At 55.9% G+C, this 20,283-nt stretch overlaps 1 protein-coding gene across 2 annotated transcripts in view; it reads left to right on the forward strand.

Annotated features, from left to right (window-relative positions):
* Positions 1–20,044, forward strand: part of ASIC1 (acid sensing ion channel subunit 1) — a 41,126-nt gene extending 21,082 nt beyond the window's left edge. Inside the window, exons 1-10 of one of the 2 annotated variants that reach the window (XM_045801082.2) lie at positions 10,648–11,408; positions 14,073–14,223; positions 14,844–14,971; positions 15,257–15,407; positions 15,785–15,841; positions 16,297–16,450; positions 16,882–16,973; positions 17,485–17,564; positions 17,653–17,757; positions 17,914–20,044. In XM_045801082.2, coding sequence (XP_045657038.2) covers positions 10,749–11,408; positions 14,073–14,223; positions 14,844–14,971; positions 15,257–15,407; positions 15,785–15,841; positions 16,297–16,450; positions 16,882–16,973; positions 17,485–17,564; positions 17,653–17,757; positions 17,914–18,018 — 1,683 coding nt within the window. In that variant the 5' untranslated portion in view covers positions 10,648–10,748 and the 3' untranslated portion in view covers positions 18,019–20,044. Of the gene's footprint in view, positions 1–10,647; positions 11,409–14,072; positions 14,224–14,843; positions 14,972–15,256; positions 15,408–15,784; positions 15,842–16,296; positions 16,451–16,881; positions 16,974–17,484; positions 17,565–17,652; positions 17,758–17,913 lie in introns of those variants that run through there. The other variant, XM_045801083.2, reaches the window with a different exon arrangement.
* Positions 20,045–20,283: the final 239 nt, after the last annotated feature.

A 20,283-nucleotide genomic window follows, 5' to 3' on the forward strand; every position in this document is an offset into this window, starting at 1 on the left:
CAATACACAGCAGAAGAGCGCAACACGAAAGAGAAAACCCATTAGCTTGGATGGTTTGTAGTACTGGATGAAGGGCAGAATACCTGGCTCACACTGAGAAGGTGGGGGTTCACTTAGTCCATAGAAAGTGTTCGGTTGGGGCTCCATTTGTCCCTCGTGTCCAGAAAGATTCCAAGTGGTGATGCTAGGACATGTTGGATTCATGAAAACGGAGATACTGAAATGTGACTGGTCCATGTTATCTGGGGACAATTCTAAGTAGTCAGATGGAGATATGACTGGTTCACAAAGTTCTGGAGCCATCTGAGTTTTTCCTCTTGCTTGAGGTGGGGGTGGGGGGGTATGAGAGCTAGTAGCCTGCAGGCAGGCCCAGCACTAGCATTTCTGGGTTCTGGGTTGCCAGGGAAGACTAGGTTTTTGATGTTTCTGAGCCCAGGTCAAAGACTTGACCCTGAATCTGGCTGCACCCAAGGCGCTCAGCCCCTCATTCTACCCCCTCTCTCATTGACCTCCCTGCCCACCGTTTCCACGTCAGGAACTCTACCACTTCTGCCCGTAGGGATATTCCTATACAGATGCGAGTTTGGTTGTGAGTCTATGTCTGATGTCTCCCTGGGGGAAAAGAAGGGCTCCGGCACCCTCCTCCAGCTCCCTGGTACCAAGGGGTGTAGACACTCCTTGCCTGATGCTCCGCCTTCTCTCTCTTCTCCTTTGGTGTAATCTTTAACGTCTGCCTCTCCAGCCCTGCCATTCTCTGCTGGGCCAAGAGGTGTGTATCTAGCCCCTGGCCAGGTGTGGCACTGATAGAAAACATTTGCCTATCGGGTCAGAGCTTAGGAGAGACTGTCTTGGCATCTTCTGCTGCTTTGAAACAGAGTTCTAACTGGGAGTCCAAGCCCTGGCTCAGAGTTTTTGCAAAATAGAATGTGCGCAGGTGCATGGGAAGTCCGCTGTGAGTTTCCAAGTGAGAGAGCTCATCCAACTTGTGAGAACCCTGCTCACAGAGGACAGTTCGGGAGGCATAGGAAGGGGCATACCCTGGTCCCTCAGAGACCCCAGCTCCTCTGGCGGGGCTCTGCAGTGACGGGTGTTCCCCTCAGATGTGCTTCTGAATCCAGCTCAGCCACGGGGGGATGGACTGGTGGTCACAGAGTGTCTGACTGGGTCCATCCCCCAGCTGTAGCTGAGTCAGCTGGGGAGAGTGGGGATAAATATGGGGAACCTGGGCTAAATCTGGGAGAAACTGGTTTCAGACTGAAGAGGCAGAGGGTAGACCTTTGTAGCTCTCTCCTGAGCCACCAAAAAAGCAACCAATGATCCCACTCTCGAGGACCCCTCTTCCCTGGCCACCTCTTGTCCTCTGAGGTGGGGTGTTTGGTTGCCAGGGCAACAGGGTCTGAGGCTCTGCTCTCCCACCCCGCGTCTAGGCCAGTCAGGTCCAGGCAGGGCAGGGGTTCCACGGGGGGGACTGGGGGCGCAGCTGTGTGCCTGTGTCTGGGTGGGGGCCGGAGGGAGTGAACGCACTCGCAGCTGCCGCCAGCCTCCAGCTGCACGTTATCTGTCCCTGGCAGGGGGAGCGCCTGTGTGGCTGGAATGCTGAGCAGCACCGAGGGGAGGGGGCTGGCAGATGGCGGCCCAGTCAGCCCTCTGCCGCCCCCTCCTCCAGCTGAGACCCAGAGCTTCTGCCTGGGGGCGAGAGAGCAGGCAATTCATTTCTGGACCCTGGAAGAAAAGGAAGGGGAGGGCAGAAAATGGAAATCTTGGGGGTGAGTGTGCAGTGGAGACAGTAATTTCTCTCAGGAGGGGGTGGAATTGGGGGACAAGGGATAGGGGACACGAATCCTTGAGGGGGCCCACAGGAGTCCCCCCAGGACCCTGGAGGGGAGGCAGGAATTCCCTGGAGGAGAGATGGAGTGAGAGGGGTTGGCACAGAAATCCCCTTAAGGTTCCAGAGGGGGACAGGACTCCTCCGGAGCGTCTCAGGGATGAGCTGCCCATAGAAGCAGTGGGTATAGTTGGGTGATCCTGGGACCTGGAGAGGGGAGGGAGAGGCCATCTTAAAGCAAGCTGAGCCAGGGATGACAGGTCCCAGAGAGAGCCAGCCCTAGCCTAGGGGCTCCCTTATCCTCAACTTAGCGCTGCCCCTTCACTGACACCCCTCACACCCGCACACACGAGCTTGCCTCACCCGCCTCCCACCCCATAGCAGTCAGACCAGGAGTCCCTGGGGAGGGCCCAGCCTCACTACCTGGGTCTGCAGGGCGTGGAGGGGCTGCTGAAGGAAAAGGCTGCCCAGACTGCTACAGAGAGGAGGGTCCTGGGCCACCCGGCCCAGGGGCAGAGGCCTGGGGGTCTTTGTGTGTGTTGAGGGGGGGCGGGTGGGAAGGCTGTAAGGGGAGCATGACAGATTGCAGCGGGACAGAAGAGAGGCTGGAGTGGAGAGGTTAACTTTGGAGGAGGGCGTTCCTTCCAGCCTATCCTTCCTTTCTCTCCCTCCCCTCAGAAGTGCCTGAGGTTGGAGGGAGGAGACCGGAGTGGAGCCAGTTGCAAGAACCCAGAGGACCCAGGTTGGGGTCTCTCTCCCTCCCTTTCTGTCCCTCTCTCATACACATATACACACAAACGTATTTCCTCTTTCACCTGCTCTCCCTCTCCTTCCTTCCTCCCCTGCCGTTCTGGGCCCCACCCCTCTCCCAGACTGCAGTTAGCTAAGAGGCTACTCTCTAAGTTAATTGATCTCCCGGCTCCTGGCTAAAGTAATAGGGGATTGATGTAAGTAACTAAGTGCCTCTGGGGGCAGAGTCGGGAGCGCAGGGGTGGAGAGGAGGAGCGCTTCCAAGGCTTGGCCTTTCTCCTGCCCCAGCCTGCAGAAAACTCGAAGGTGGGGTCACCGCTGCACCTAGTGTGCATGCAAGCCACAGGGGGGAGGCCTGCGAGAGGTGCCCTGTGTCTGCCGTGGATGGTTGCTTCTGAGCGCGCTTCAGCTTTGTGGAAGGCAGTTTCGGTCCTGGAGGGGAAAGGACATGGGAGACCGGGGTTGGAAGCGCGAAGCTCCACTCGGTTCCTTCCTGCGACCGGGCGCCTTCCAAGTGCCAGGCCCTGCGCTGGGCACTGGAGGGTAGGGGCGCACAGACCGACCCCGTCCCTGCCCTCGGGGAGCACAGAGTGAAGTGCGGTTCCCAGGGAGGCTCGGAGCTGAGGGGGTGGGGACGGTAACAAAGGCAGCCTTAGGGAGCAAGGAGTGACGTGCCAGGTAGCAGAGGACCCTGGACACCTAGGTGGAGTCCTTCCAATCTCCCCAGCCCAGCTCAGCTATTCAGAAACTCCAGTTTATAGAACGTGGGGCTCTCCCCCACACCGGCCTCCCCCAGCAGAGGCGCGGCCCCCCGCTGTCCAGCAGGGGTCATTGGCTGCCAGCGCTGGAGGTCTGAGGGGGCGGCTCCAGGAGCTTCTACCCTCGGCCAAGAACCTTCCAGTCAGGACGCCTGTGTGGGGATTCTAGGAGGCAAAACTGGGAAGCAGGCAGCAGGACTGAGAAGTGGTGCCTAGTTCTGGCGCAGGACGTGGCTGGGCACTGGGACCCCCTGGGTTCTATTTTAGGCATAGTTTCATCTGGCTCCGTTTCTCAGCTTCTAGGCACAATTTCCTGTGGGAAAGGAGGCTCTAAGTGGATGGCTAAATTATTTTTTGCCAAGGGGCAGCCCCTCCTTCAGCTCTGGGACTCTCGGGCTAAGCCCACGCTGGCCCCTACGTGGAACGGCTGTGCGGTACTGACGTTCCCAGACTCGTGGATCAGACATCCTCCTCGTGGAAAACTGTAAAAGGAGCCTGAAGCAGCTCTGCACTCACCTAGAGGGGAAGTTCCCTTAAGAAACTGTAAGGGCAGAGACTCTGCCCCCCCTCCCCCAAGGCTACTTCCCGGGGAGAGGGAGGGCCAGTGGTGGTTTTTCTGAGCTACTGTGAGTTCTTGGAAAGAAAGCCCTTTCCCACCCCTCTCATCCACACCCCCTTGACGTGGCTGCAGTCCCGGGGCCTGGGAGGTTGGGCCGTGTAGCTTAGTGCTGTGTGTCTCTAACTGATGCGTCACAGCATCAAGCCAGGCTGGGGACCTCCCTGGGGTGAGACTGCTGCAGTGGCCTTGACCGTGGACAGCAGCCAACTCGGCCTTCCTGTGACACGCTCACTGCATGTGTGGCCCAAGTGTGCAAGCACCCATGTGCACCTCCGTGGGGGGTGTCTGGGAACGTGGATGTGGATTAGGGTGCGAAGTGGACGTGTGCGGATGTGCTTGAGGGTACACGCAGCTCAGTGCGGTTGTGGGAGGGAGCCTGTGTGCAGGCAAACCTCTGGTCGCATGCAGAGCACATCCCAGCAAAATTAATCATCTCTTCCAGTCGAGCTTTGCAATTTACAAATTCCCTTTACTTTAGCTCATGAGCCTTGCAATTCTGGGGTGCAGGCAGATATTAGTATCTTCACTTGAGAGATGAGGAAACTGAGGCTCTGAGATGTTGGGTGACTTGCCCGAGGTCACATAGCCGGTGAATGCCAGAGTGGGACCTTGACTTCAGATCTTCGAAGTCCGAGTTCTTTGCGTGTGACTGTAGGAGCAGGCGTGTGGAGCCAGGGGAGGAGGGTGTCTGGCCCCAGCTGGCCATGCTCTCTAAAGACGCAGGAGGCAGGGCAGAAAAGCAAGGGTGCAAAGGAGAGGGAACCCCAGACAAGGGTTGGCTACACCAAAGCCTTTTGACTCCTCTGCCTTTTCATTGCACCATTTGGCCAAATCCCAACCCTAGCAGATAGGCCCCACCACTGGCTTTCCTCAGATGGCTCTAGGGCAGCCAAGTGCTCCCAGAGGAGGTCACACAAGAGGCCAGCTTGAAATTACCTTGTGCTCACGGTCGACATCCTGAAATGGGCGTGCAGTGCCCCCTGGCAACTCCACTGTATTTTCCAAGTCACCTTGCTCATCCCGATGACTACTGCAAACTTCTCCGCTCATCTCCAACAGCCACCCTTCCTGGCCCCCCTTGCACCCTCGGCAGATAACCTTGCCTCCTGCTTCACAGAGAAGATAGAAGCCTCAGCCAAACCTACACCCTTCCCGGAGGGGAGCATCCCTCTCATCTAGGCTGAAATCTCAACCTGTTCCTTCCATCTGATCTTCTTCTTCCCGTATAGGAATTTTACCCTAAAGATTCGGCCTCTCCCTCATCTACAGTCAGTCTCTCCCTCTCCAGTGGAATCTACCTGTTGACACTGAAACATGCTGAGATTCCCCCGTCTTGAAATATACAGCTACAATGACAGCTGATATTTATTGAGCACTAACTAGGTATCAGGGTTGAGGTTAAGATAAGAACGAAAACCAAAGGTCTCTCAACTCCACGGCTCTCTCCAGCTCCCTCTCTCTCTCTCTCTCTCTCTCTGTGCTTTCTTTCCCAGACGAAATTCTGAAAAATGATGTGTATATTCTACTGTCATCATTTTCTCATCTCAGACTCACTCTTCAGTCCCCTTCAGGCTGCCTTCTTCCCACCGTCAGCACTCCACCAAAACGGTTAGGGCTAAGGCCGCCAGCGACCTCCGTGTGGCCAGATCCTGCAAACATTTTTTATTCTTAATCTCTCAATAACATTCAAAATGGTTGACCATCTCCTCTTTTTTAAACTGTTCTGTCCTGGGGCTCCTGTGTGGCTCAGTCAGTTAAGCGTCCAGCACTTGATTTCGGCTCAGGTCATGATCTCAGATCGACCCCTGCATCTGGCTCCGTGCTCAGCGGGGAGTCTGCTTGAGATTCTTTCTCTGTCCTTCTGTCCCACCCTCAGCCCTACTCATCACACACCCTTTCTCTCAAAAAAGAAAAAAAAAGTGTAAAATATTCCCAACACTCCAGAAAGTTCCTTTGGGCCCCTTCCTAGTCAATACTACCCTGCCAGAGTTAACCATTATTCTGACTTCTGTCCTACAGATGAGTTCCATGTGTTCTAGTTCCTGGGTATATGTATCCTCATACAGTATGCACACTTCTGTGCCTGTTTTCTTTTGCTTATGATTTTGTCTGTGAGACTGTCTCATTTTGTGTGGTGGTAATTAGCACTTTGTCAATGCTATGTAATATCTCATTATATGAATACTCCAAAATGTATTTATCCATTCTACTCTCGCTAGACATTTAGGTTGTTATTAGTTTTTTGGCTATTATAAATAAAGCTACCATGAACATTCTTGTTTGTGCTTTCTGGTTGCCCTATGTACTCATACTTTGGGTATATAAGTAGGGGCCGTGCTTAAGTCAAAGGTTGAGATTCTGTTTGGCTTTGGTGCATATTGACAAATCAGGCTTGATCTCTTTTCCTTCCTTCCTTCCTTCCTTTTGACCCTCTATTCTTGGGCCGTCTCGTCTTCACTCATGACTCCAGTCAGCATCTAGACCCTAGCAGGCCAGACGTGTGCTTCCGTCCAGCTCCGTCCTCTCAGCCTCCGTGCCGATGGCCAATCTCCCCCTTCACATCTGCACTTGGATGTCCCCGAGGCTCGAGAAAACCAGCAGGTGCAAAGCCAGATTCACCGTCTTATCTCCCAGACTAGACCCTTCCTTGTGTTCCTGGCCTAGGGAGCCACCCCACCATTCAGCCACTTATGCAAACTAGCAAGCAGCCCTGACACTCCGTCTCCCTCACCTCCCTTAACGGGATCTGCCACTGTTGCCTCCTAAACATCTCCACCCTATCACCCCATTCCAAGCCAGTCCACTCCCTGTCTCACCTACACCCTGCCACCGTTTCCTGACAGGTCTTCCAGCACCCCCTCTGGCTGTTCCAGAGTCGTCTCTTGAAAACACTGCTCTGATCACTTGCAGCACCCCCGTGGTGCGCCTCCTGTTGTCCTTGGACCAGAATCTTTGCTGTGGCCTTCAAGGCCCCGAGGGGTCTGGGTCCTGCCTGTTTCTCCAGGCTCTTCTTACCCCGCTGTGGCTCTCCAGCTATACCCTTCTCCTCGGGCTTTCCCCTTACCCCACCTGGGGTCTTCAGGGCCTTTGCATGGCTCTGCTCTCTGGAATATTCTTCCGCCACCCCACCTCATACAGACTTTTACCTAATTACTTCTCCTTATTCTTTAGATCACAATTCAAGCATCACTTCCTCAGAGAAACCTGCTTTGATTCCCCAAGCCAGGTCAGATCCCTGTCACTCACTCCCATAGAGCAAGACTGTCTTTTCATAGCACTTATCATGAGTTGCAAATAAATACTTACTTTTGCAATTTTTAGAAAATGGTGTCTGTCTCCCCTTTAGACAGCAAGCTTCACAAGGGCAGGACCGCGGTCCACTGTCTATTCTCCATGTGTCCTCAGCACATAGACACTCAGTAAATATTTGACGAGTAAACGAAAGAACGAAGGAGGGAGGCATTTGCAGGGGGAATGACCTAATTCTAGTCTCATGCCCACCACTTGCTCTCCATGAAACTTGAACAGGTCACAGTGCCTCAGTTTCCTCATTTGTCATATAAGGGTGAGGTTACTCAAACCTGCTTATTTCGCTAGGTTGTGTAAGGATCCCATGAGGTGGCTACTGAAAAGCATGAAACAGAAGTGGGGAGCAGCCCGGCGTGTTTAGAAGGAAACGCGGAGAAAGTCAGAAACCACTGAGTGGCCACACACAGTTTAAGAGCGGTACCGGGGAGGGACTGACATGGGGAAGGGTTGCCTCCTTGGACAGAGGATTCAGAAGTGGGTGTTGTCCTGCATGGGTGTCTGCTCGGCCACTTCTCCTGGGGCCCCTGTGTGCTCGGGGGTCTGTGTGTGCTGCTTGAGACTTTCCTTAATTCTCATTACCGCGAAAACTTTGGATTTGTCTACCGGAACAAGATGAGGCGGGAGAGGATGTTCGAGGAGGGAGGAAATGCGGTTGGGGTGCGTGTGTGTGTGTGTGTGTGTGTGTGCGTGTGTGTGTGTGTGTGTGTGTGTTGCCCCACAAGGGAGCTGTGCGTGGTGATGTGTAGGTGTGCCGTGTGGGTGTTTGTGTTGGTGTGGGGGAGGCCCACACCACCCTGGATTTGCTGTCCTCTGAAGCTGCTGTGTGTGAGCGTGTCCTTCTGTCTGGTGAAGCCCCGAGGGGGAAGTGTCCCCTGCCTCAGTTTCTTCCCTCTGGAGGGCTAAACCACTTCCCCTTCCAGGAAGTCTGAAGGAGGGGAACGACGCCCTCTAGTGGGTGTGAAACACACGGGCAGCGGCAGCTCCCCCCCACCCCCCCAGCCTAGAACTTACCTCTGTAGCACATTCTGAGGTCGTGCAGGGCCCTCTGAGAGCTGAGGTCTGGGAGGGGGAAGCAAATGCCCACAGGACCGGAAACAGAAAAGGAAGCCCTGAATTCAGGCAGAAGTAGCCCGAGGACAACGGCTGGAGGTGTGGTGGGGGCTTCTCTCGCTCTTCATCTCTGCAGTGACTTCTGTGGTTGCCCTGGGTGTTCCTGGTCTTCCTTGGTTCTCGTTTCTTCACATGGTCCCTGAGTCTTGCTCCTTCATTCTCACTGTCTCTGTCCTCAAGGAGCTATTGGTTACTACTCATGCCTGAAGGGACTTGAACAGAATTGGCCCCTTCATTCTGTTTCCTGGGTGGCTACTCTCTATGTCCTGTGCAGTCAGGGAAGTCTTCTTGGAGGAAGTAATGTGTGAGTAAGGTCTTGAAAAATGAAGAGAAATTCTCCAGATGGGAGTCCAGGGAAGGCGTGGAGCTGTGGATGAGCCTAGCGGGTCTGCAGAATGGGAGAAGGGCATGGTGGCGGGACGCTAGACTGCTATGGAGGGATGGGGAAGGGAGGCTGGAAGGTAAATTGCAAAGGCCTCACATAGCTTTTCCTGAGATGGGGGTGATTTTACCAAGAGGCACGAGGGAGTGAAGAAGGTCTCTGCGCCAGAGAACAGTCAGAATTACATAGAGAATTGTATAATGTGGGGAGAAACTGTGGGGAGGTAGGGAGTTAGGGAGACCAGTTGGAAGCCAGTGTTTAGGCGAAAGAGGTGGAGGCCGGTCTGAGGGCAATGGTGAAAGGATGGAGAGGAGCCAGATCTCAAAGGCTGCTCTTCCTTTGGGGCCTCTGTGTCCGTGGCAGCAAAGCTGAGGCCGAGGTCCCACATCAGTCGGTTCTGTTGGAACCTGGCATCTTGCCTCCCATCCCTAACATACTCCAGGGTCCCTGCATGCAAATGGAGAAGGGAAGAGGTATAGGAGCAGGGAGGGAGGGGGAAAAAGGAGGGGGAGGGGGGTCGGGGGCTGTGGGACGGTTAAGGAATGGCGAGGCCCAAGTAGACTCATCTGACCCCCACTGCTTTGTCTCTGGCCCTGCAGAGAAAGGGTTAACATGCTTCCCCTCCCTCCCTCCCTTCCACTCCTCCCCTCAGGTCACCTTCTAGGCCCTGGAGACTTGACTGGTGGCTCAAGTTCCTTAATCAGTGGCCCTGAGTAACCAGAGCACACAGAGGGGCCAGGGACTTGGGGTCAGAGAATGGTAAACTGGGGGCAAGGGGAGTGTCAGAGACTGAGGGGCTAAGGCTGAGGGTTTTGGGGGGCACCCCAGGTTGGTTCCTGACGGTCTCCACCTGACCTAGCAGATTGCTCTGATCTCACTTTCTTCCATCTACCAGAAAGAATTCCTCGAACTCCTCTCCTGGACCTTGAGGGGTGGGCAAGCTGGGAGGGGGGTGGTGATCTGACGGGAAGCTTTTCAGCTGCAAGAGTCGGGGTCCCTCCCCCCTGGTGCCGGGAACTGGCCATAAATGAGTCTGTGGTCAGTGAGAGACCTCTGCTAATGGAACCTGGGCTGCCCCCCAAGCCACAGAAGGGAAAAGTGGAGGAGGGGAGAGTGACCTAAGTGCAGCTCAGCATGGGGGAGGGTGCTGACTTGAAGCTCAGCCAGGGTCAGGGGAGGGAGGGGAGGATAAATGGGGTCAAGGACTGGCTGGAGGGAAAGTGGGGGTCAAGACAATGATTGCAGGAGAATTAAGGGTTCAGGAAGTAACAGAGTGAATTGGGGTCACGGCAGTGACTGAAAGGGAACTGGGGTCTTAGGAGTGTATTGGGAGAAGGTGGGGGTGTGGTCAGTGAAATAACTGGGGGGATTATGAGTCAGGGGAAGTCAAGGAGGAATCAGAGGTCTGAGAGAGAGCCGAGGGAGTGCGGAGGCTCCAATGTCTCAGGGGAAAACGGCTGCACCAGGAGAGAATGGGGGCGAGGACCCAGAATTGGGGTAGGAAGACCCAGGGAGATGCTGAGGAGCAGATGGGAGGGTGACGGGGAGCTTGAATGTCATGGGGGAGGGGCAGGGACTGTTGCTCCGGACTGTGGGAGCAGAGGAATCGGCCAGGTCCCATCTCACCTGGAGCCCCGAGGCTTTTCCAGGGTTTCCACTATCTTCCACCCTCTCTGTCCAGCTAGAGCTGGTGTCCAGAAAGGGGCTCCGGCCCCCCTCCTCTCCATCTGCCTCCCTTTCCCACTGCCATCCATTATTCATCAGCCCAGACGCCCGCCTGCCCGTCCTGGCAGGGCAGGCGGGTCCTCCTCTCCACGCCCCGCCCCATCTCAGCCACACGGCCACCGAGGCCGGCGAGGAGGAGCCGCCGGCTGCCCGGGCTGCGGAGACCTGGCGGCCAGGCTGGGTGGCTGGCCCTGCCGGATCCTGCCCGAGCTCACATCTGCTTCTCCCTTCTCCTGCCGATCCCCCGGTGCCAGGAAGCCCCGGAAGGAGATGCCCATCCAGATTTTCTGCTCTGTGTCCTTCTCCTCTGGAGAGGAGGCCCCAGGGCCCTTGGGAGATGTTTGGGGTCCCCAGCAGCGGCGGCGGCAGCGGGACAACTCAGAATCAGAAGAGGAGGAGGAAGAGAAGGAAAAGGAGGCAGTGAGGAAGGCGGCTAGAGAGGGGGATTCACCCGTGGATTTGGTGGCCTTTGCCAACAGCTGCACCCTGCACGGCGCCAGTCACATCTTCGTGGAGGGGGGTCCGGGCCCGAGGCAGGCCCTGTGGGCAGTGGCCTTTGTCCTGGCACTGGGCGCCTTCTTGTGCCAGGTGGGGGACCGCGTCGCCTATTACCTCAGCTACCCGCACGTGACTCTGCTGGAAGAGGTGGCCACCACGGAGCTGGCCTTCCCGGCCGTCACCCTCTGCAACGCTAATGCCGTGCGCCTGTCCCAGCTCAGCTACCCCGACTTGCTCTACCTGGCCCCCATGCTGGGGCTGGACGAAAGTGATGACCCTGGGGTGCCCCTCGCCCCCCCGGGGCCCGAGGCCTTCTCTGGGGAGCCCTTTAACCTGCACCGCTTCTACAATCGCTCCTGCCACCGGCTGGAGGACATGCTGCTCTATTGCTCCTACTGTGGGGGGCCCTGTGGCCCTCACAACTTCTCAGTGGTGAGTGGGGGCCCACGCCTGGCGCAGCACCCCAAGAGTGTCTGCCGTGGCTCACCCTGAGTGTCGCCTCTTGGGGCTGGGGCTGGTGGCCATCCTGCTCCTCCCCCACCTCTCCTGGAAACCCCTCCCCCTTCCTGACAGGCCTCAGGGAGGCCTGGCCACTGTGCTCGCCCTGGGAGCCCCAGGGTCTGGGGCTAGGCTGCTGTTTTCAGGTCTGTACCAGTACTGCTCTTCCTGTTAGAATCTGGAAATATATCTATGCCGGTTGGTAATTAGTTGCTGCCCCAAGGCCCCTGGTGTCTCCCTGAATATTCTCCAGCATCTCCAGTCCTTCCCCAGACCTCCCTATGATCCAGCAGGGCCTAGGACCTTCCTCTGTCTTTGAGGTCAACCTTTGATCTGATGGTGGGTACCCATAGCTGGCCTTAACAATTTTGACTATGACCCCTGGACTGGAGCTGGGGCAGGTGTCACTTGGTCTCTGGAGGTGCAGGAGAAAGGTGTGGGAGGGAGGTGAAGGGGTGAGGACAGTCCCCGACTCCACCCTGCCACGCCCCTTCTCAGTAGTGACCACGGTGGGGACTTAAGTGCATCCTCACTTGTTCTCTCAGTGCTCCTCCTACAGTGTGTGTGTGTGTGTGTGTGTGTGTGTGTGTGTGTGTGTCCGTGTGTCTGTCTGTCTATCTGAGGGAGAATAGTAGTCCTCCACTAAATCTTCCCCTCCCCCCAGCTCTAAGTGATCAGGGATCCTCTTGCCTGGGGAAGCCCTCAGTGGGGAGTCAGCCTCCTGCTTGCCCTCCCACTCTGGAGTCTAGGGCCTTCCTTGCTGAGGGACCAAGTGACACCCCATCCCCTCCCCAGTTCAGCCTCCAGTTCTGTCTGGCCTGACTCCTCTTCTGCCCCCTTCCAGGTGCCAGATGCCAGGCCTTCCCTTCCCACACACCTATCCCCCAGTCCCCCTCCTCCCTGGCGCAGGAGCAGGTGGGTGACATCATATAAGCGTGTCGTGGACCAATTGCAGACAGGAATCTGGAGGTTTTGGCCACTGGGCCTCAGGCAGACCAGGAAATATAGGAACATGGGATAAAGAAGGAGTCAACCAGGCTTCCTCCGGACCTAAGGGTAGAGCAGACACTTCTCACACAGAACCACCAGGTGGCAGCAGCAGTCCACGGGTCCCCAGCACAGCGCTCAGCCCAAGCAAGGCTGGCGTTCTCAGCCACCTGGAGTCCCTCAGGTTCCCAGATGGAGGGTGGGCACGGGTGTGTGTCTGGAGCCTGTGACCAAATGCCATAAAACCTCGTAGCAGGCTGGGGGGTTAGGAGTCGTTGGAGTTCTCTCTCTGCCTCATCTGTGAACTTTGCCCTTTCTTTTCTGGATGGGGGAGGAGGCTGTTCTAGGAAGTGGGAAGGGGACTAGTAACCCCCACACCCATGACTGCTCTGGTCTGGCCTGACACGGTCTCTCTCTTTCTCTGCGCCATGTCTGTACTTACCTTCTGACTCACTTTGTGGGCTGTCACCATCACAGTAGGAAAAGCACATTCACCCCATTCGTGGGAATCTGGAAACATTCCGAGAAACCGTGGGGAGAGGGCCATAAAGAATGGGTTCACTCTTGTCTCTGAGGCTGTGTCATCAGAGCTGTGATAAGGGCTGCTCTGAGGCATGGGGTGGGAAGACTGCCCCCAGGGCTGAGCGCTCCACTGAGGCCCTCTTAGTTCTCTGCAGAAGCACATGTCATGCCCTGGATGCTTAGTACCAAATCCTGGGCGAGGAGGGGCTGGGGCTTGGGTGAGCATGGTCCTTGGGAGGGCAGCTGGGTCTGCTTTCAGGTTCTGGTGATGACGGGACAATGATGGACACAAGGGGAAATGGCTGGAGAAAACGAAAAAGCTTAGCTTGGCTTGGAGGAAGGACGTTGGGGAGAGCAGGATTTCAGATGCCTGGGGCAAAATCCGCGAGAAGAGAAGATCTATCTCAGAAGGCCCCGTGAGCTTGGGCCTGAGGAGAGGGTCCCAAGGAGGGACCGGGAGTATGGCAGTGACTGGATCCTGGCAACAAGCTGTATATGTCAGGGTCCCAGCAGGAAAAAGACTGCCACTCAGATAGTTCAATTGAAAAGACTTGAACAAAGGGACTGTTTGTAGAGCCGTGGGCAGGGTGAAGAAAACTCTGCCTGAAGGGGACTGAAGCACCTAGTGATAGTGGGAAATTGTCACATACAGGCTAAAGGGGCACAGGGAAGCAGCAGTCCTTTGCAGGGAGCCCTCCTGGCAGGATGTGTAGTCTCAGAGGGTCGAAACCACTGCCAGAGCATTCTCGGAGGGGTGAGCGGTGGGGAAGGGTGAATACCCTGAGCTCTCCCTCCTTCTGCCCTCTGATCCCTCACTGATGGCTCCCATTGACCAAACCCAACCCAAAGCCTGTCCAGTGGCAGAGGAGCACGGGCTGTGCGCTCTACTGGGATCAGCTTTCCCAGGCCCACATCAGGGCAAAGAAGGGCAGAGAATGAGCGGGAAGGAGGGCAAACGGAGAATAGGCTGCACAGAAGGGACAGTTCTTGAAGTGTGTTGAGATCCCAGCAGCAGAAGGGTCTGGAGCAGCCCTTAGTAGGTAGGGGGTGCTGGCAGGACTCTCAGGCTCTCTGCTCTGCCCTCACCAGGTCTTCACACGGTATGGCAAGTGCTACACATTCAACTCTGGCCGAGATGGGCGTCCACGGCTGAAGACCATGAAGGGTGGGACTGGCAATGGGCTGGAGATCATGCTAGACATCCAGCAGGACGAGTACCTGCCTGTATGGGGAGAGACTGGTATGTCACTTCTTTCAGGGGCCCCTTCCCATGGCCCTAGCCTTCGGCCTCCACCAGGGGACTCCTGAGATCCACTGTGAGACCTGAGACAGGACTTGGGGTCTCCTCCCTTCCTCCCAGCATCTTGCCATCTCCATCTCCGACTCTACCTGACTGCCACCCTTACAGTTCTCTGGCTCCCCCTTCCTGGCTCAGTTACTCTCCAAGGTAACCAGCCATCCCTTTCCATCAGTGGCCACCACTCACTCTATAAATAACTCCCTCTCTTCTTGGGCTGCCTGCCGTCAGCCTGGTCTCGGGGGACCTTGGGGCTGAGAGTGCTAGGGAGAAAGGAGACAAGGAGGGGGAGAAATAGAGAGTGTCTGGAAAAGAATTTGAAACACCAAGATGCATAGACGAAGCCAGGTAAGAAAAGTACGTAGGATACAAGTTTCATCAGGGCAGCTAGCGAACCCGAAAGGAGGCTGGGGATGAGCTAGGGCCCCCATAGACTAACCCCTCCCCCAGTGTCCCAGTATGCACTGTGCTTATCCCTAGGAGAGGTAGCATGGCCCCAGCTCTGAAGGAGGTTAGGGAGTCAGAAGCCCTTCCGATACACCCCCTGCCCCTCATTCCCATAGATGAGACGTCCTTCGAAGCGGGCATCAAAGTGCAGATCCACAGTCAGGATGAACCTCCCTTCATCGACCAGCTGGGCTTTGGTGTGGCCCCAGGGTTCCAGACCTTTGTGTCCTGCCAGGAGCAGCGGGTGAGAGGGCCACAGGAGGCTGGTCCCAGGGTGGGGTGTTGAGGGGGCAAGATGGAGTGGTGAGTAATCAATACAGGAGGGACGGGTGAGCTAGGGCCTGGGTACCGATCTGACGAGTGAGCAGCATGAATGAACAGGAATGCTCTGTAAACTCTGAGACCCTCAGAGTCTGCGGAGGGACAGGGAGCAGGACTCCCGAGTTCTGCGTCTTGTCAGAGAAGTCCATCAAGGTGACTCGGGGAGAAGTCCCCACACCCCCTCCCAGCTCCCCGGCTCTCCCAGCAGCTCATCTACCTGCCCCCGCCCTGGGGCACCTGCAAAGCTGTTACCATGGACTCGGATTTCTTCGACTCCTACAGCATTACTGCCTGCCGCATCGACTGTGAGACACGCTACCTGGTGGAGAACTGTAACTGTCGCATGGTGCACATGCCAGGTCAGGCCCCAAAGCTCCAAACACGATCTGGGGACCCCTCAGCCTGCATGGCCCCTCACCAGTTCCCCACGCATATCAGCCTCCTGCCAACATGGAAGCAGGATTCAATGGCTTCTCCCCACCCCAGTTCTAGCCCCATTCCATACTTCTATGGTCTTGTCCCTCTCACCTCAATTCCTGCCTGTCCCCACAGAAATGTGCAGGAAGGGGTCTAGGAGGGACAGACTGTGCGGTGGGTCACCTTCAGGACACACTGGGGGCTGGCTAGTCTGCCCTCCCGCCCGCTCCCATCTTCCAGTTTCTAGGCTCTTGGTAGCACCATCATCACGAGACCCTTTAATCTCCGTCCTGCACCACTGTCTTTTCTCCTCGGTTAGGGGATGCCCCATACTGCACTCCGGAACAGTACAAGGAGTGTGCGGATCCTGCTCTAGGTGAGCACCCCCGTCTCGGGGCGGTTCCGGGGGAACGAAGGAGCCCCGTGCACTGGGGTTGCAGACCAAGTTCCCAGAAGCTTCAAATAACTCCTGGATCAGGCTTCGCTCGAACTCTCTTGTGTCTGACGTTAGCAAGGCTGGAAATAGCATCTCTAAAGGCCCCTGTGAAAAATGAGCGGGAGTACCTGGGGGGGGGCCCTCACCCTCTCTCATCAGCATCTCAGCTGGTTGACCCCCGAGGGCCCTAAGGCAATGAGATACAGGATTAAGAAATACCCGTGGGGAGCTGGGTGAGGACCAGCACAGGGCGGGCACAGGGCTGAGGTAAAGGACAGGTCAGAAAAAGAGAAAGGGGCCCAGGCTTCCTTTCGACAGGGCCAGGATGTTCCCGTTGGGAAGGTGCTGGCCGAAGGGCACCACTCAACTGATGCCTCTCGCCTGGTCGGGCACAGACTTCCTGGTGGAGAAGGACCAGGAGTACTGTGTGTGTGAAATGCCATGCAACCTAACCCGCTATGGCAAGGAGCTGTCCATGGTCAAGATCCCCAGCAAAGCATCAGCCAAGTACCTGGCCAAGAAGTTCAACAAGTCTGAGCAGTACATAGGGTAAGGGCTCTGACTGTGCAGGGCAGGGCCTTTGGGCTGGGACTGTCAAGGGTGTGAGTGGGCTTTGAGGGGCCAGCAGACAGGAGGAGATTGAGATGACAAAGGGAAGGCAACCAAAGAGTCTGGGATGGGCACGGAGGGCAGATCAAGCTGGAACAAGCAAAGGAAGCACCTCTCTTTCCTCCTTGCTTCATTCTGCATCTTCATCTGCACGGCTGTAACTGGGATCACGCCATGCTTGCCAGCGTGCAGAGCGTCTTTTCGTTTTTGCCATCACATTTGATCCTCATGACAATTCTACAAGGCACGTACCCCCATCAACATCTCATTTTATGGATGCAGAGACAGATTCAGAGAGGGTAACTTGCTAAGGTCACTGCCAGTGAGAGACAGAGATGTGACTTGAACCTCCTCCCCCAACCCCTTTACAGGGAGAACATCCTGGTGCTGGACATTTTCTTTGAAGTCCTCAACTATGAGACTATTGAGCAGAAGAAGGCCTATGAAATTGCAGGGCTCCTGGGTGAGCTGCTCATGGCACTGTCCCCTTCCCATGCCGTGGGCATGGTATGACAGCCTACCACCCAAAGCAGGCTGCCCACCTCTGTCCCATAAGTTCCTTCCTCCCCTGCCACCCCCCCCCCCACCCAGGGCTTTCCCCAAACTCTGTTGTCTTGGTATGTAGTGGGAGGAGGGGGCCGAACCTTCGCTTAGGGCAAAGTGGAAGAGACAGGCCTGTGGGCATGAATGGGGGACTATTTCATAAGCCTGTGAAAATTTACCCAGAGAATGAATATTGGGGTATTTTATATTTTCTGAATAATACCTGTTTGCTTTAGAAAAGTAGAAAAATGCAGAAAAACAGAGAGAAGAAAATAAGAACCCCACCAGAATTGCTTTGTGCTCCTTCTGTACAAAAGCTGTCAATCTTTTTGCAAATATGACTTGCCTGCCCCTGTCCCAGTAAGCTCGGCTGCTTCCACGGTGTCCTGACACCACTGACCTTCCCGTGCCCGCCCCCCCAACCCTCGCAGGTGACATTGGGGGCCAAATGGGGCTGTTCATTGGGGCCAGCATCCTCACGGTTCTGGAGCTCTTCGACTACGCTTATGAGGTAAGCGGGGGCGGGGCGTTGGGGTGGAGCCACGGGAGGGGCGGGGTTCCAGCCCGCCCAACCACTCACCACCCCACCTCCGTCCCAGGTCATTAAGCACAAGCTGTGCAGAAGAGGAAAGTGCCAGAAGGAGGCCAAACGAAGCAGCGCTGATAAGGGTGTGGCCCTTAGCCTGGATGACGTCAAAAGACATGTGAGGGAGCGCGAGAGAGGTGCCCTCCGGCCCCGCCCCTTCCCCCACCCCAGGTCCACACCCCCATTGCCACCTCTTCTCCTCTGCCTCCCTCACGCCCCAGGGCCACCTGTGGCCCTTCCTATAACCAGTCCCTGTCCTATTCCGTTCCCCTAGAACCCGTGTGAGAGCCTCCGGGGCCACCCCGCTGGGATGACGTATGCTGCCAACATCCTACCTCACCATCCGGCCCGAGGCACTTTTGAGGACTTTACCTGCTGAGCCCCGCAGGCCACTGTACCAAAGGCCTAGGTGGGGAGGGCTAGGACAGTAAGGGGGCCCTCGGCCGCGCTCCCCCCACATCTGCCCTGGGGACTCACTTTCCCCTCCCAAGGTAGTTCCCCACTCCTGGGCAGTCCTTTCCTCTTATCTGTGGTGAGGAAGGAATCTTGACCATAGAGCCCTCTCCCTGCCTCTATCCCATTCTTTTTATTTTTACTGAAACTAATCTTAAAAAAAAAAAACAACTAAACTAAACTAAAAAGAGAGAATGGGGCAGATGACCTCAGGCTGCCCCTCTCTGCTCCATGCTGCCTCCCCCAGCTCCCAGCCTGAATTCTGTCTGTCTGGCTGTCTGTCATCTGAGTGTCCACCTACATTCTGCTGCCACCAGTCACCAAAGCCCCTCCCAGTGGGGGGTGGAGGGGATCCTTGGGGTCTAGAATTTGGCCCCAAACCAGAGAATGTACCTTGAAGGGGAGGGCTAGTGGGGGGGGGCTTCCCCAGCCTTAAGAGACCCTCTCAGCCCAGTGACCCCCCAACCCCAAGTCTCCAGGCAGGAACTAAGACCCTAGTCCCCATCCCCACCCCCTTACATGTGAAGTCTCTAGGGAGTTGGGGGCAGGGGATCCCCGGAAGAAGTGGATGATGGGGAGAAGATGTGGCCCTGGTGCTGTAGGCCACATCCTGATACCTATAAGTTCACCCCCACCCTGCAACTGCTGGAGAGAAATTCCAAGAGGTAGCACTCCTCTACCATCCCATGAAAGATCCAGCTGTTTGGCTTCCAGCTCAGGGAGAGGGGCACTGGTGCCTAACCTCACTGGTCCTTCTCCCAGGGGCCCCTGCAGAGGGCCACATCCATAAATTTTCTTATGGAACTCTCCCAAGTCCTCTTCCCCAACTTCATTTGCTTCTCTCAACAACCTCATCTGCATTTTCTATTTCTATATGATACAGACTCTATATTGCTATATCTCTGTATATACTTTCCCCTAACTCTGTCTGTCTCTACCCCATCCCCTCTTGTCTCTAAGAACCATCCTCCCACCCAAAGTTCCCCTTTCTGTGTTTCTACTCCCTCCCTGGTCTCTGAATGCCTTCGCCTGTATAAAGAGTTGGACTCTCTCCCCTGGTGTCTGTACTGTGTACACACATCCCTCTGAGAAGCACAAGGAGACGACACGCGCATTGTAACCTTCACACTGTCTCGGTGGCGACATAAAGGAAGCTGTGAATCACAAGCTCTGCCTCTTTCTGGCCTCACCCTCTCCCCCCAACCCTGGGCACCCTATGCCCTCCCTGTAGCCTTAACATTCCCTCCCCTGTTTCATCATCCCAATGCCCTTTGCCTGGCTGACTGTGGCCTCCCCAGGGAAGGGGTAGCTACAGACAGAGCCCCCACCCAGGGAATGGAGATCTACTCTGCATACTAAGCCAAGGTATCAGAGACAAGGGGAGCTGTGGATTGGTGACTCTTGTAGCTAGAGCAGTGGGGTGCTGACAAGCAGAAGTTGAGGTCCTCAGTCAGTGACCTTTCCTTTCTTCTGGGTGCCCAGCCTCCTTTCCTCACCTGATACCCAAGCCCACCAGTTATATTTTCTGGTGAGGTACGATTTGGTAATGGTGGGAAAAATACAGGCCTAGGGGGATAGTCGAAAGCTCTGCTGTTCTGTCCCTCCCTTCCTATTTTAATGAGAAACGAATGAGGTAGAGGGCCTGCCATGCCCCCTCCCCCAGGCACTTCTCCTAGGCCAGAGCCCTACCCCTTCCCAGGCCTTCTCTGCCCAACTCTCTCTTGGTCTCCAACCCTAGAACAGGACTTTGGCAGGTCACCTGTGCATTGGCCTGGAGCTGGAGAGTAAGGCTATGGGATTTGGGGGAACTCCTGGTTCCTAGAAGTTCATTGGAGATCAGATCTCTCCAGAGGGAAGCAGGAGCAAGGCCAATGGGTGTGCACCGGATGGGGAACAGCAGGCAGGGCTATGGGTGACGCATGCCTCTGGTCTAATAAACTGGGTTTCAACCATCTCTTCAGTGTCGTTCTTCTCTTATTTGAATAGTATTTAGGCCTTCCCACGAAGTGCCTAGAGCTGAGCTTAGCTTGGGGCCAAACAATCAGGGAGAAGCAAGGCTTGAGCCTCCTGGGATGGGGCAGACCGGCCATCACACCAGGAATGGTTTCAACCACTGGCCAGGGAAAGAGGGAGAGGTCAAAAGCAGCAAAAGTCCCAAAGAGAAGTCCTAGCACAAAGGATTCTTCGGAGA

This window comes from Ursus americanus, chromosome 25 (genome assembly GCF_024610735.1).
Source record: "Ursus americanus isolate L20-20 chromosome 25, mUrsAme1.1.p, whole genome shotgun sequence".
Taxonomy (NCBI): Eukaryota; Metazoa; Chordata; class Mammalia; order Carnivora; family Ursidae; genus Ursus; species Ursus americanus.